Genomic DNA, 13,930 nt, shown 5'->3' with positions numbered 1-13,930 from the left:
ACAGAACTAGAACAAGTAAACTTAAAATTTGTATGAAACCACAAAGACCCAAATAGCCAAGGCATCTTGAAAAAGAAAAACAAAGCTGGAGGTATCACAATTCCAGATTTCAAAATATGTTATAAATCTGTAGTGATCAAAACAGCATGATACTGGCACAGAAAAAAGACACACAAATCAATAGAATAGAATGGGAAACCCAGAAATAAACATATACTTATGGGTTTATTTAATTAATCTTCAACAATTAATCTTCAACAAAGGAGGCAAGAACATGCAATGAAAAAAAGAATATGCAATGGTCTCTTCAATAAATAGTGTTGGGAAAACTGGACCACTTTCTTACACCACATACAAAAATAAACTCAAAATGGATTAAGGACCTAAATATGAGACCTAAAACCATAAAAGTCCTAGAGGAGAACACAGGCAGTAACTTCCCTGACATTGGCCATAACAATGTTTTTTTTTTTTTTTAGATATGCCTCACGAGGCAAGGGAAACAAAAGCAAAAATTAAGTTTTGGAATTACATCAAAAAATCTTCTGCATAGCAAAGGAAACAATCAATAAAACAAAAAGACAATAACAACAAAATAAACACAAAAAGATACTGAATAGGAGGAAATATTTGCAAATGACACATCCAATAAAGGGTTAGTAACCAACATATATAAAGAACTTCTAAAACTCAATACCCAAGAGACAGTCCAATTAGAAATAGGCAGAAGCCATGAACAGACATTTCTCCAAAGAAGACATCCAGACAGCCAACAGACACATGAAAAGATGCTCAACATCCTTCATCATCAGGGAAATGCAAATCCAAACCACAGTGAGATACCACCTCATACCAGTCAGATGGCTAAAATAAAGAACACAATAAAGAAAAAGTGTTGGTGAGAATGCAGAGAAAAAGGAACCCTCATGCACTGTTGGTGGAAATGTAAACAGGTGTGGCCACTGTGGAAGACAGTACGGAGGTTCCACAAAAAATTAAAAGTAGAAATACTATATGATCCAATAATCACACTACTGGGTACTTACCCAACGAATATGAGAGCATGAGTTTAAAGGAATACATACACTCCTATGTTTATTGCAGCATTATTTACAATAGCCAGACTATGGAGGCAGCCTAAGGATCCATTGACTGATGAATGGATAAAGAAGAGGTGATAAATATATATTTGATGGAATATTATTCAGCCATAAAAAGAATGAAATCTTGCCATTTGCAACAACATGGATGGATCTAGAGAGTATAATGCTAAATGAAATAAGTTAGTCAAGGAAAAACAAATAAACCATATGATTTCACTCATACATGGAATTTAGGAAACAAAACAAATGAACCAAGAAAAAAAAAAAGAGAAAAACCAAAAGACAGACTCTTAACTCTAGAGAAAACTGAAGGTCACCAGAGGGAGGTGGTTGGGGAATAGGTGAAACAGGTGAGGGGAATGAAGAGGACACTTATCATGATGAGCCCTGAGTAATATATGGAAGTGTTGAATCACCATACTGTACACTTGAAATTAATACAACACTATGTTAACTATACCAGAGTTAAAATAAAATTTAAATTTAAAAAGGCTAGTTGGGGCCCCTGGGTGGCTCAGTTGGTTAAGTGTCTGCCTTCAGCTCAGGTCATGACCTCAGTGTCCTGGGATGGAGCCTTGTGTCCAGCTCTCTGCTCAGCAAATAGTCTATGTCTCTCTCCCATGCCCCTCGCTCTGGGCTTGCTTGCTCTCTCGAAAAGAAATAAATAAAATCTTTTCAAAAAAAGCTGATTATCATCTGTTTGGGGTTTTTAGGTACATTTACTGTTTGCCCATCCTAAATATGTCAGCCCCTTTTTTTTGAAAACATAAATTAAGTGGAACTTGCTTTGTGAAATTTAACTGGTAGTTGAGATAAAAAAGAAAACTATCATGCCTATATTTTCTATATAGGAGACTTCAGTATTATGAAATAGGTATATTCCCAAAAAGCAGGCTGAGCAGTGAATCCTTGTAAAGACTAGTAGCATTTTATTATTGACAATGATTTTAAAGGACATCCTATATGTCATATTCTTTTATCTATAAAATATATATCAAAGATAAGGATACTATTTTTAAAACATAAACCCAATACTTTTATCACATCCAAAAGTATTTAGCAACTCTTTGGGGCACCTGTGTGGCTCAGTTGGTTAAGCATCTGACTCTTGATTTTGGCTTAGGTCATGATCTCAGGGTTCTGAGATTGAGCCCCGCATCGGGCTCTGTGCTGAGTGTGGACCCTGCTTAAGATTCTCTCTCCATCTCCCTCTGCCCCTCCTATCAGCTTTAAATCTTCCTTAATTATTTCATAAGTGTTTTTATAGTTGTGTGTTAAATGTAGCATGAAGTTCATATTCCATTTGGTTGATATCTTGTTGAGTTTTAATTTTCATAGGTTCCTCCTCCCTGCTTCTTTGTGTCATTTGTTTGTGAAACCAGTGTTATGGGTCAGAGTGTGTGTTTCTAGAATTCATGTCATGAAGCCCTAACCCCCAGTACCTCAGAATGTGACTGTATAGCTGACCTTTGAACCATGTGGGGATTAAGGGGAGTAGCTCCCCAGGCAGTCAAAAATCCGCATAACTGGGGCCCCTGGGTGGCTCAGTGGGTTAAAGCCTCTGCTTTCGGCTCAGGTCATGATCCCAGGGTCCTGGGATCGAGCCCCACATCCAGCTCTCTGCTCAGCAGGGGGCTTGCTTCTCTTCCTCTCTCTCTCTGCCTGCCTCTCTGCCTACTTGTGATCTCTGTCTGTCAAATAAATAAATAAAATCTTTTTTAAAAATTTGCATAACTTTTCCTTTTTATAAGAGACAGAGAGAGAGAGGAAGCTGGAGAGCGGGGAGGTGTAGATGGAGAGAGAGAGAGAATCTTAAGCAGACTGAACTGAGGGCAGATCCCGACACTGGGCTCGATCTCACAACCCTGAGATCATGACCTGAACTGAAATCAAGAAGTGGATGCTTAACTGAGTCACCCAGGTGCCCCCACATACAACTTTTCAACTTCCTCAAAACTTAACTACTATAGCCTACAGTGGACCAGAAGCCTTACTGATGACATTAAACAGTCGATTGACACATATTCTGTATGTTATGTATATTATATACAGTATTCTTACAACAATGTAAGCTAGACAAAAGATGTTAGAGAATCACAAGGAAGAACAATGCATTCACAGTGCTGTTCTGTACTGAAAAAAAAAATGCGTGTGTAAGTGCACCCATGTAGTGCAAACCCATGGTGTTCAAGGATCTGCCATGTTTGGAATGGAGGTCTTTAAAGATGTGTTTACAGCTGAATGAGGTCACTAAGGAGAGTCCTATTGCATATGACTGGTGTTCTCCTAAGAGGAGGAGATGGGATGCAGGCGGGCACAGAGGGAAGAGGCTGTGAATACACGGGGCAAGAGCAGTGGTCTACACTCCAGGCAGAGAGGCCCACCCTTCCAGTGTCCGGGGCTTTGGGCAAATAAACATCTGTCCTTTCAGCCCCCAGCTCTGGCACTTTGGTAATGGCAGCCCTGGCAGGCTAGAACATAGACATCTGCCATAGAGAAGTTCCTGGTGTTAGGGTACGGAGTCGACCACTCCTCAGACAGAGAACACTCTCGATAATGCAAGTCACACAGCGAGGTTTATTTCCAGCTAGCTGGGGTCCAAGTGATGAAGTCCCAGAACCTAAGTCAGGTTCGGTGGGGTGAGGAGGTTCGGAGCCGACGACTAAAGAAAGAATTCTTAAGACGTCGTTGGTGCAAAATGGTGGTTTATTAAAGCACGGGGACAGGACCCGTGGGCAGGAAGAGCTGCTGCCCCGGGTTGTGAGGGTAGGCATGTTATATACCCCATGGTTGGGGGGAGGTGGTGAAGGGATGGGAGGTTTCAACAGAGTTCTCACATGTCAGGGAGGGCCTACAAGGTGCCGGGGGCAGGCCTTGCCCTTATGGCCTGATCAATGTCGTCTTTAGGTCCGGCATTAACATCAAGATAGTTGGGAGAATCTTGGTGGGGTATTATGATCCGGCTATCATTTACATTCCCTTCTACCTCAGTCTCCTCCAGTTTATGGTGGGAGGGAGACATTAGGGCTTCAGGAACCGAGAGTTATTTGCCTCTGGAAATTTGTGCTATTGATAAGGTAACCTCCCTGTTTAGGTCTCTAGGACATCTGTAGAGCAAGGGAGATTCCTGTTCTGCAGGACTGCGATCCCTGCAAGTGAACTATTTATCGTTTTATGGCGGTCAGGGGTGCCTGAGGAATGCTACACATATGGAGGGGAGCGGGTGAAGAGGGGGTGCAAGGCGCCAGCTTTTGCTTTGTCCTCAGCCAGCCTCCTGCTCCCTCATCACAAGTATCTGCCTGGCGCAGCAGGTTTCAACAAGGACCCTGAGCACTCAAAGCCAAGGGTTTATATAGCATTTTCAAGGCACTTTTTCATAGCTACATACATCTCTTGCGCCCCACTTTGACAGTTTAACTTTGTTTAACTTTTTGCCACCCCTGTGTCACCCTAGCGGTTAAGTGAGATTTATGTTTAGAAGAATTTTTACCTTAATTACATTTCCTTCTGCCTTAGCCTCCTACAGTTTTATGGTGGGGAGGGCTACCTTTGGCCTCAAGGTACTGAGCCATTTGTCTCTGGAAATTGGGCCATTGAAAAGATGGCCTTTTTGTTGTAAATCACCAGGACTTTTGCAAACCGAGGGAGACTCCCAGTCTAGTAGGACTGTGATCTCTGCAAGTTAACTATTTGTTTTTCTTCAACATTTGGTCCCTGTGGCACCACCACCTAACCGCCCTGGTGGTATACACAGTGTTGGCCTGTTAGGGACACTCAGTAAAATGGCTTCCCAGCCTTCAGGATGGCCATTCTTATGCTAACCCACTCTTACAGTGCAAGGTGCTGGCTTTTGCTTTGCCAAGATGGCTGTACTTATGTCAGGGCCAGACCCGAGGTGGGTACAGCTTTGTTTTTCTTGGCCTCCACCCCTGGAGCTGGTTTCTGGGACTTGTTTTTAAGTCCCCTGGAGGAGGGGAGCAGGGACAGTTTAAGGGTTAAACAACAAAGTTATTGTTTAACCTCAATGGAAGCCTCTGGCTAAAATAAAAATATGAAGTAGGTCCTCACACTGGCTTGTGGATTTGGCTGGATTTAACATGTTCCCTGCCTCCCTTATTCTTTCGGTAAGCGGGTGGTTCAGTCTGGAGGCTGGAATCGGCCCAGGTTTGATTTCTGGTGAGCATACTTGGTGTGTCCTTCCTGTTGTGTGACATCAGGAGGCATGTGAGGACTGAGCATCTCTCCTTTTACAGTGTTCAGAGTGATGACTGGTTTCACTCCTTGCTCAGCCCGATCTCTCCACTCTCCATTTCCCACCGGCTTTTCACTTAATGGATGAAGGATCAGTATCAAGATACAGCATTTCACTGGGGCATTCGAATTCTGCCCTCCCGGGTGCACGTAATTGTTGAGACCCATCTGTAAAAAAGAGCTTTCTTTGTTTACCTGTTGGTTCAAGAAAAGCAGGTGAAATATGTGAGTGCTTCCTTTTATTTCTGCTTTCCAGGAGATTGTGTTAGTTCGCTTTCATTCTCCAAGATGATCAAGGAGGTTTTTGTTTTATTCTGTTTTGGTATCATTAATAAATGTATGGATTTTAACTATTTGATAGGGTTTAATCCATCGGAGTAATTATTCTTTACTATGTTTTTTGTCCCTTCTTTGGCCAATGGATGTCCAGTAGCCTCTCATGATTTCCTTGTTTTCTGCTATTGTTTCTTACTGAAGATATTCCAGGATGACCTTGTACATGCAATGATGGAGACCTGGAGTCGGCCGTGTCTCCAAGGGGCCTGGTGTGTGGGAAGCCCCGGTGGGAGAGCCAGGTGCTATTGCTGCCCTGCTCATCATTCTTCCCCAGCCTTTTCTGGGAGAGAACACATCTGTTCTTGAGTTTTTAAAAGAAAATATTGGGGTGCCTGGGTGGCTCAGTGGGTTAAGCCTCTGCCTTTGGCTCAGGTCAGGATCTTGGGGTCCCGGGGTTGAGCCCCACATCAGGCTCTCTGCTCAGCAGGGAGCCTGCTTCCCGGCCCCCTCCCTGGCCCTGCCTGCCTCTCTGCCTACTTGTGATCTCTATCCATCAAATAAATAAATACAATCTTGTTTTTTTAAATTTTTTTATTTTTTATAAACATATTTTTATCCCCAGGGGTACAGGTCTGTGAATCGCCAGGTTTACACACTTCACAGAAATAAAATCTTTTTTAAAAAATAAAATATTCATCATGGATTCATATTGATATTTCTAATTCTCATTATATTTCTTCATTTCACATTTGTGACTTTTTTTCTCCTAATGACATTTGCATCATTACGGTATTTTTCTCTGCTTTTAAAATATGTAACATAGACTAATATACAACAATGAACAGAGATCTTGCTTATTTCTTCCAGCTGCCTGTGGATGGACTGGCTTGAACTGCCAGGTCCACACTGCCCCGTAGGGGGCTGTTCCAGCCCTCTGTTCTTCCAGTTTAGTGGGACCATGCCTGGCCCTCTGGGCATGTCATTTCCTGCTTTTTTTGCAGGTGTCCCTGGAGGGGTATGAGGTTGAAGGATAGGTTCACAAACATTGCAAAACTCCCTGAGGTGGAGCTATGCTGATCTGTGTGCACACCCCGTGCCCCTGCTTCCCCAGGACCCCAGCCACAGATTGCATTCTCAAACTGAGTCTCTTGTCAGTTTGTTGGTAGTTTTACTTTTCATTTCTCAGTGGAAAAAAAATCACTTTTCAAAAGGAAAATAAGAAAGGATACTTAAAATTTCACAACATGTAAGTACTCAAACGTAACATACGGGAAATCTGACTTATTGAGGAAATCTTCCTGTTTGAAAGCAAAAAACGTAGACACACTGACTAATGGCAAGCTGGGACTCAAACCCAAGGCCATGTGGTTCCAGACTCTGCTCCCAGGGCTCCAGCCTGGTGCCTCCCCTAGTGCAGGCGCACGGCTGGGAGTAACGTGACTCAGTACCACCGGGCAAAGGACAAGGTCAATTTTCCTGTCTGAGGCACAATACAGCCTGTGTTAAAGCAAAATCAGTGCCTTGAATGGCATGTTGTGGATTTTTAGTGTTGAGCACATACTTATTGGTTGGTTCATTCATTTCTTCAATATTTATTGAGCACCTACTATATGTAGGTAGAGTGTCAGGAGCTGGAGACACATGGCCAATAAGGTGTGCAGGGCATCTTCCTCCAGGGCTGGTTTATCTTTCCAGACTCTCAAAAGAAAGTTTTCTATAATCTGTTATTTTCATACTGAATTTTGTAACCATTTAAATCTTTCTATATAAAGGCATTAAAACATAACAGAAGTCTTTCAGTGAGTTTCTTTGATTTTATTTATGATTTTACTATGATGATTTATTCTTCGGCGGAAAGCTCCTTATTATTCATCTGCTGTTCCTGTATATAAGCCTACTGGTATTCTGACAGAAAGTGCTTATTTTCTCTTGTGTAGTTCATGTACTATTCATTATAGTTCTATTTATGGCTCTGATAGTTATAGGAAATTAAATAATAAACGCAAAGTTTCTATCTTACCAAGTGGTTGTCATGGTTAAGGGGCTTCCTGATTAGTAACCAGCTATAAATGATTTCCTATTGTGTTAGTGGACCTGAACGCTCTGCAGAGTATTTTAGTAATTGTGGAGAAGTTAGATGTAATTTTAGATTTTTTTTCTCTACTGTTTATTGTCCTGAATGTGTCAGCATGCCCCCTGTGGTTTGTAATATGCTTGAACACACACAGGGCACATCCGGATCTCAGACCTGGGTTTGGCCATGGAGATCCCGGAAGGGGAGACCATCCGAGGAAGAGTGGGGACTGTCGGCTACATGGGTATGTGAACAGCTGCTTCTGGATACTCGCGCTTTGTCTTGGGGTGCCCACGTCCTCACAGCACAGAGAAGTTCTAAGCCCCTTGGAGGGAGCACGAGCGTTGGAAGTTTGTACCCGGCCAGAGCTGGGACTCCTGAGGAGTCCTCCTGTCTGCCCTCCTGTTTTACAGAGACCGGGGTGAGGCCGTCAGAGGTCATGCAGCTGAGTGAGGGCAGAATCAGGATAGGATGGGGCCCTTGCTTTGCAGCTGCCACTGTCCTAGGCTCACTGGTCTCCCCCAGGCCCTTCCGTACCCATGGTTCCCTGGTTCTTACAAAGCCTCTGTGACTGGGTGGCCCTGGTGTGGGGTCAGCTCCCCACCTGGCAGTGCCAGCCTGACTAGGTATGGCCTCTGATATGAGGGACACTGAGGGCCTCTGCAGAGTACTGCAGTCACATCCCTGCCCCACCTGTTGCAGGGGTCGGTGCCCTTGGGGCACCCGTGGGTGTGGCTCTGTGCCTGCTCATTTCGTGCCCTGGGGATAGCACAGACTATTTCCTGTGACCCCCTTTGTTGACTATAAGTGACATGCTTTAAAATCCAACACTCTGAAGTGTACTGGTAAGTGGATATCAGCATGCACACAGAGCTGTGCGACCACCACCCCCAGAAAGAGACCCCAGGCCCATGAGCACCCCTCCAGCCCCGGGCCTGTGGCTGTTCACCCCCTTTCTGTCTCCACGGACTGTCTCTTCTGCCTGCTTCATGTAAATAGGATCTCACACTCTTGGGCCTTCTGTGTCTGTCTTCTGCCCCTTAACATGTTTCCAGGGTTCATGTAACAAACATTAATTTTATAATGTGTTATTTGGAATTAATTAAAAGACAATTTAAAACCAAAATTTAATTTAAATTTCCCTGTATTTGTTATGTAGCTCCTGAAGTTATCAATAATGAACACTATACATTTAGTCCTGATTGGTGGGGACTTGGCTGTCTGATGTATGAAATGATTGAGGGACATTCTCCATTCAGAAAATTCAAAGAGAAAGTCAAGCGAGAGGAGGTGGACCGAAGAGTGAGGAAGGACACTGAGCAATATTCGGAGAAGTTTTCAGAGGATGCCAAGTCCTTCTGCAAGATGGTGGGTCGGGATCTGGGGAGGTCGGCGTGGAACCCCTAGCTTATGGGATTGTTTCCACTAACAGTCTCTGCACTGGTCCTCACCGGGAAATGAGGTGATCGGGCTTCCAACCAATGGAAGCAAAGTGGAGAAGTACCTTATTTGATTTCTCAAGAGATTCTCCCGAGAGAGAAGAGTGGTGCCAACGTCACTCATTTCCTGTGAAACTGAAGATCAAACAGAGCCTTGTTTCTTAGGAAGAGTGAGGTTTTTTCCTTCTGCCCATGTTTCTTTGTTTCTTCCTCTTTAACTGGCTGCCAGGGGTCGTGGTCATGATAGACACCCCAACTTGATGGGCCGCCACGTGTCTCCCATTTTTCTGGATGCATTAAGGGCCCTATGAGGCTGTGTGTCACAGCGGGGAGAAGAGGACGGAGGCTGTGGGGCTGGGGGCAGGCAGAGCCATGGTTGGACGATGGGGGTCAGAATCATGGTGGGTTATGGGAGGATGTGGAAAAGGGGCTCAGGACAGAGTCAGGAGGCTGGAGGCAAAGGTGTGAGCACTTCTTCTTGTAGCCATGGCCCCTTTCACCAGAGCTGGAGAGTTGGGAGCACACGGAGAGGAAAGCAGCGCTGGCTGGTCATGAAGAGTCAAGGGGGAGAGTGGAGGAGGTGGTGGGGACAGAGGCCATGGAGAGGCAGGCCATAGGTCCCCAAGTGGGTGCTTGCTGGAACCTGTAGTTGCTGTACCCATTACTGAAAACGTCAGTAACTTAGGTGAGTTGTTGGTGGCTGGAGATAAAGATTTTGTTTCCCCTTCCCTGTTGGTGCCAAATGTGGAGTGATGAGTGTTAGTGGCCTGTCACAAGCTGGGGGACCAGGCTGGCCTTCCCTCCCATCTGCTCATTCTGCGTGGAGCTGGCGGTTCTTAGCCAGCTCCTCCATGGCTAACAGCATTTGGGCCACGCTGCTATTCGACCACATGCTGGCCACCTGCCGGATACTCTGATAAGGGCTGCAGGAAGATAGAAGTTGGAAGTAAAGCCTGCCCCCAAGGAGCTCACAGTTCAATGGCAGGCCTAGAACAAACACAAAAAATAACTATATGAAAAAGCAGAATTTGAGGGGTGCCATTAACAAGAGAGAAACAAGGGCTCAAAGGTTTTCAGGATGGGGAGATGCTGTGTTCTGGTTAGGGTGCTAGGGAAGACAGGCAGTGCCTGGGTGAGAACCAGGGCTGGGCCTCGGAGCTCAGGGGCCACATCTCAGCTCCCTGTGCCCGACTTCCCTGTCCAGCCTCTGGTTTCTTGTCTGATGTGTGCATGGTGATAGCCTCATCCTCACAGGCTCACTGGGAAGGGCTGATGCGGGAGCCCGTATGACTGGCCAGCTCTTTACATGGATCCAAACAGATGGCCAGAGCAGCTCCTGACGTGTGGACACCTGTCTGTAGTTTGGAAAGCTCTTTGATAGGTTATCTCATCTGACCCTCAGAGTGGACTTCTAAGGGGTTTTCTTAGCCTCACAGTTGGAAAATTAAGAATGTGATTTTTTTTTTAAGATTTTATTTATTTGTCAGAGAGAGTGAGCACAGGCAGACAGAGAGGCAGGCAGAGGCAGAGGGAGAAGCAGGCTCCCTGCAGAGCAAGGAGCCCGATGTGGGACTCCATCCCAGGACGCTGGGATCATGACCTGAGCCGAAGGCAGCTGCTTAACCAACTGAGCCACCCAGGCGTCCCGAATGTGATTTTTTAAAAAAAAAGATTTTATTTATTTTAGAGAGAGAAAGAGAGAGTGTGGGTGTGCATGAGTGTGGAGAGGGGCAGAGGAAGAGAGAGAAGCAGACTCCCCGCTGAGCATGGAGCCCCCAGCCCTGAGATCATGACCTGAGCTGAAATCAAGAGTTGGCGGCTTAACTGACTCACCCAGGTGCCCTTAGAGTGTGATTTCTGTGACATCCCATAATGGAGTGTCAATGGGCCAACTTGAACCCAGGCGTTCTCATCACAAGTCCCAAGGCCTTCTGAAGGGGTGTGTTAGCAGCAGGGTTGATGATGGAGTCCTAGAGCCCCTGGGCTCTAGGGATTGTGTTTGGCATCACATGGAATTCTCAGATCTGTTTTTAATGAGCAAAGCATGCTAAGAAGACCCCACTGAGCGAATCTTGTCGAGCCCTTGCCTGGTGAGGTGCGGGGGCTACAGCAGCCAGTGGGAGTCCCACGGCCCTGCCTCTGGAGACTTGGGTCCTGCAGGAGCGACTGGCCCTGAGCACTCACCCAGGTGATGGCATCACAGCCAGGCGAAGGGTATTCTAGACAGAGGGCATGGTATGTGTATCATCAAGGAGGTGAGAAAGGGAGGGTGTGTGCTATATCCAGAGTCCACCCAGCAAAGGCTGCAGGAGCGTGCAGGCCGGTGCACACATGTCAGATGCAGAACGTGCTCAGTCCTGTGCCTGCAACTTTGGTTTCTCTACAGAAGAGCGGTGGGTGCAGGCCATGAGGCAAGGCCAAGGTGGGCAGACTTCTCTCTGAGTGGCCAGATACATAGGCTTGGCAGGTCCCTCACACAGATGTTGGGCTCCCACGGTAAGGCAACAGCACGGACCGGCCTGTGTTGTGCTAAAAGTTCCTTGCCCGAGGTAAGGCAGCTTCCCGGCCACACCTGTCCTGTGTTGCTTTGGGCACAACCAGATCCCTCGGACTGATGATAACTGTGGACGAGGGCCTATTTGGTGAAACTTATGAAAGTATGAGTAAGGAATACTCTTGAAAGAGATGCTGTCTGTTCATTTGAAGAATATATAATTTCTAAAACTTGATTTGCCAAATTTTTGTCTCATCTGAGCTCCTTAGAGATCTACTTGATGAGTAGATTAAAATAGCTTCTAACTGTAAACATAACTTACCATTAAAATGTTATCTGTGAGGGAGCCTGGGTGGGTCAGTTGGTTAAGCATCTGCCTTTGGCTCAGGTCATGATCCCGGAATTTCAGGATCGAGTCCAACCTCAGGCTCCCTGCTCAGCGGGAAGTCTGCTTCTCCCTCTGATCCTCCTCCACCTTGTGCCCTCTCTCTCTCTCTCAAATAAATAAAATCTTTAAAAAACAGAATAAAATAAAATGGTATCTGTGAAGTTCTTGACAGTATTTCTTTTTAAAGAGCCCCCTCATTTTTACATGGCTGGAACTTTTTTTTTTTTGCCTTAAGGGGTTTACCTAGCTGACCTTTATTTATTGGTAGCTCAAAGGCTATTATATTAGTTTCCACTCATTTTTGAAACCTCATATATTCTAAATTCGTGAAATCTGAATTAAGGAGGTTTGGTTGAATCTTTGAAATTTGAGTAACTTTGGGGCACCTGGGTGGTTCAGTCAGTTGAGCGTCTGCCTTCGGCTCGGGTCATGATCCCAGGGTCCTGGGACTGAGTCCTGCATTGGGCTCCCTGCTCAGTGGGGAGCCTTCTTCTCCCACTCTCTCTGCTTGTGCTTGAACTCTCTCTGTCTCAAATAAATAAATCTTAAAAAGAAAGAGAAATTTGAGTAACTTTGTTTAGAGAGAGACACTCTTTGTTACCCCTGATTCTTTGCTTATTATTATGGAGACTTTCCGAGTTCTCTCTCCTTTCCTAGGAGCCTAAATTGACTCCATTTCTGCCTCTTGCTCAGTTACTCACCAAGAATCCCAAACAACGGCTGGGCAGCAAAGCAGGAGCAGTGGAAGTGAAGGCTCACCCTGTGTTTAAGGACATTAACTTCAAGAGGCTGGAAGCAAATATGTTAGAGCCACCATTCTGTCCTGATGTAAGTATGTTGCCCAGACAGGAGCAGGCTGTCCAAGAAAATGAGTCCACGGAAGCCTGTGATTTTCTAGCAGGTAGAGAACCGCGGGTGCTGCCTGGCTGTGCTTCTGCTCGGGTGCTCCCTCCCAGCCCCCAGCCACTCATCACACGGTCCTCACAGGTCCCCCCAGGCCTTTCTGGCAGCCGATCCTGGCTCTGCCATGCTCAGAGCCCCAGTACCACCCCACATCCTCCTTGCCGGGCCCTCTTGGCCTTCAGTGTGACAGAGTCCCCTATCTTGTGTCCTCAACACCATGCCCACCTCTTTAGTCTGGGAAGCCCTTCCCTGCTCCGTGCCTCCAAGGTCTGGGCTCCACGCTATCCACAGGGAGTCCTGGGGGTCACTGAAGCCTCCTGTGAGCCTGCCGTGGGGCCAACTCAAGGGCAGTGTCCGTGTGCTCAGCACAGGGCCCCGCCTGGGTCAGTGCTCAGTGGGAACACCTGCAGGCAGGAAATTCCTGTTGAGCAAGGCAGAAATGCACAGACATCAGTCTGGACTCTCTCCTTAACACACTACCGGCACATTCCAAAAGTGCGGAGATAATTCTGCAGGAGATGATGGAACCGAGGTGTACGATAAAAACATCCTTCGTTGTACAAGTCGGGACTGACTATGTTTTTAGATTCCAGTGTATTGTGGTAGTACTGCCTTCCTTTGAGTCAGTTCACACATGACATATTTACTGAGTGCCTACCACCTCCTACGCATAGAACGAGCTGTGAGGACCCCAGGGGGCACAAGGAAGCAAGGTCTTGCTGCTGTGACGCTCACTCCAGTCTGCAGACACAGGCCGCGAACAAAGGACACAGAGCGAACCCCTGGATGGGGATGCTTCACCCCAGGGACTTGACAGGGGCAGTGGGGTCTGAGAGGAGCAGGGAAGGCAGTCTTCCCCAGGGAGTGGTAAAGACTCCTCTTGCTGTGCTCAGAGGCCTGGGGCAGGGCCTGCCAGGTCACTGCCCTGGGGCTCACATTCTGGGTATTCTACTGAATGTAACCAGAGGAACCGTGGGGGCCTGAAGACAGGTAAGTCCCGAG

The 13,930-nt window shown here is 46.2% G+C and overlaps 1 protein-coding gene across 2 annotated transcripts in view; it reads left to right on the top strand.

The window, feature by feature from the left end:
- GRK4 (G protein-coupled receptor kinase 4) overlaps positions 1–13,930 on the top strand; it is a 111,099-nt gene that overhangs the window by 86,421 nt on the left and 10,748 nt on the right. For both annotated transcript variants that reach the window (XM_059166575.1, XM_059166586.1), the window contains exons 9-11: positions 7,859–7,948; positions 8,864–9,072; positions 12,719–12,853. In XM_059166575.1, the coding sequence (XP_059022558.1) occupies positions 7,859–7,948; positions 8,864–9,072; positions 12,719–12,853 (434 nt within the window). The remainder of the gene's footprint in view (positions 1–7,858; positions 7,949–8,863; positions 9,073–12,718; positions 12,854–13,930) is intronic.

This window comes from Mustela lutreola, chromosome 1 (genome assembly GCF_030435805.1).
Source record: "Mustela lutreola isolate mMusLut2 chromosome 1, mMusLut2.pri, whole genome shotgun sequence".
NCBI classification, from domain to species: domain Eukaryota; kingdom Metazoa; phylum Chordata; class Mammalia; order Carnivora; family Mustelidae; genus Mustela; species Mustela lutreola.
Note: the sequence above shows the minus strand (reverse complement) of the source record. Positions and strands in the feature narration are given on the sequence as shown.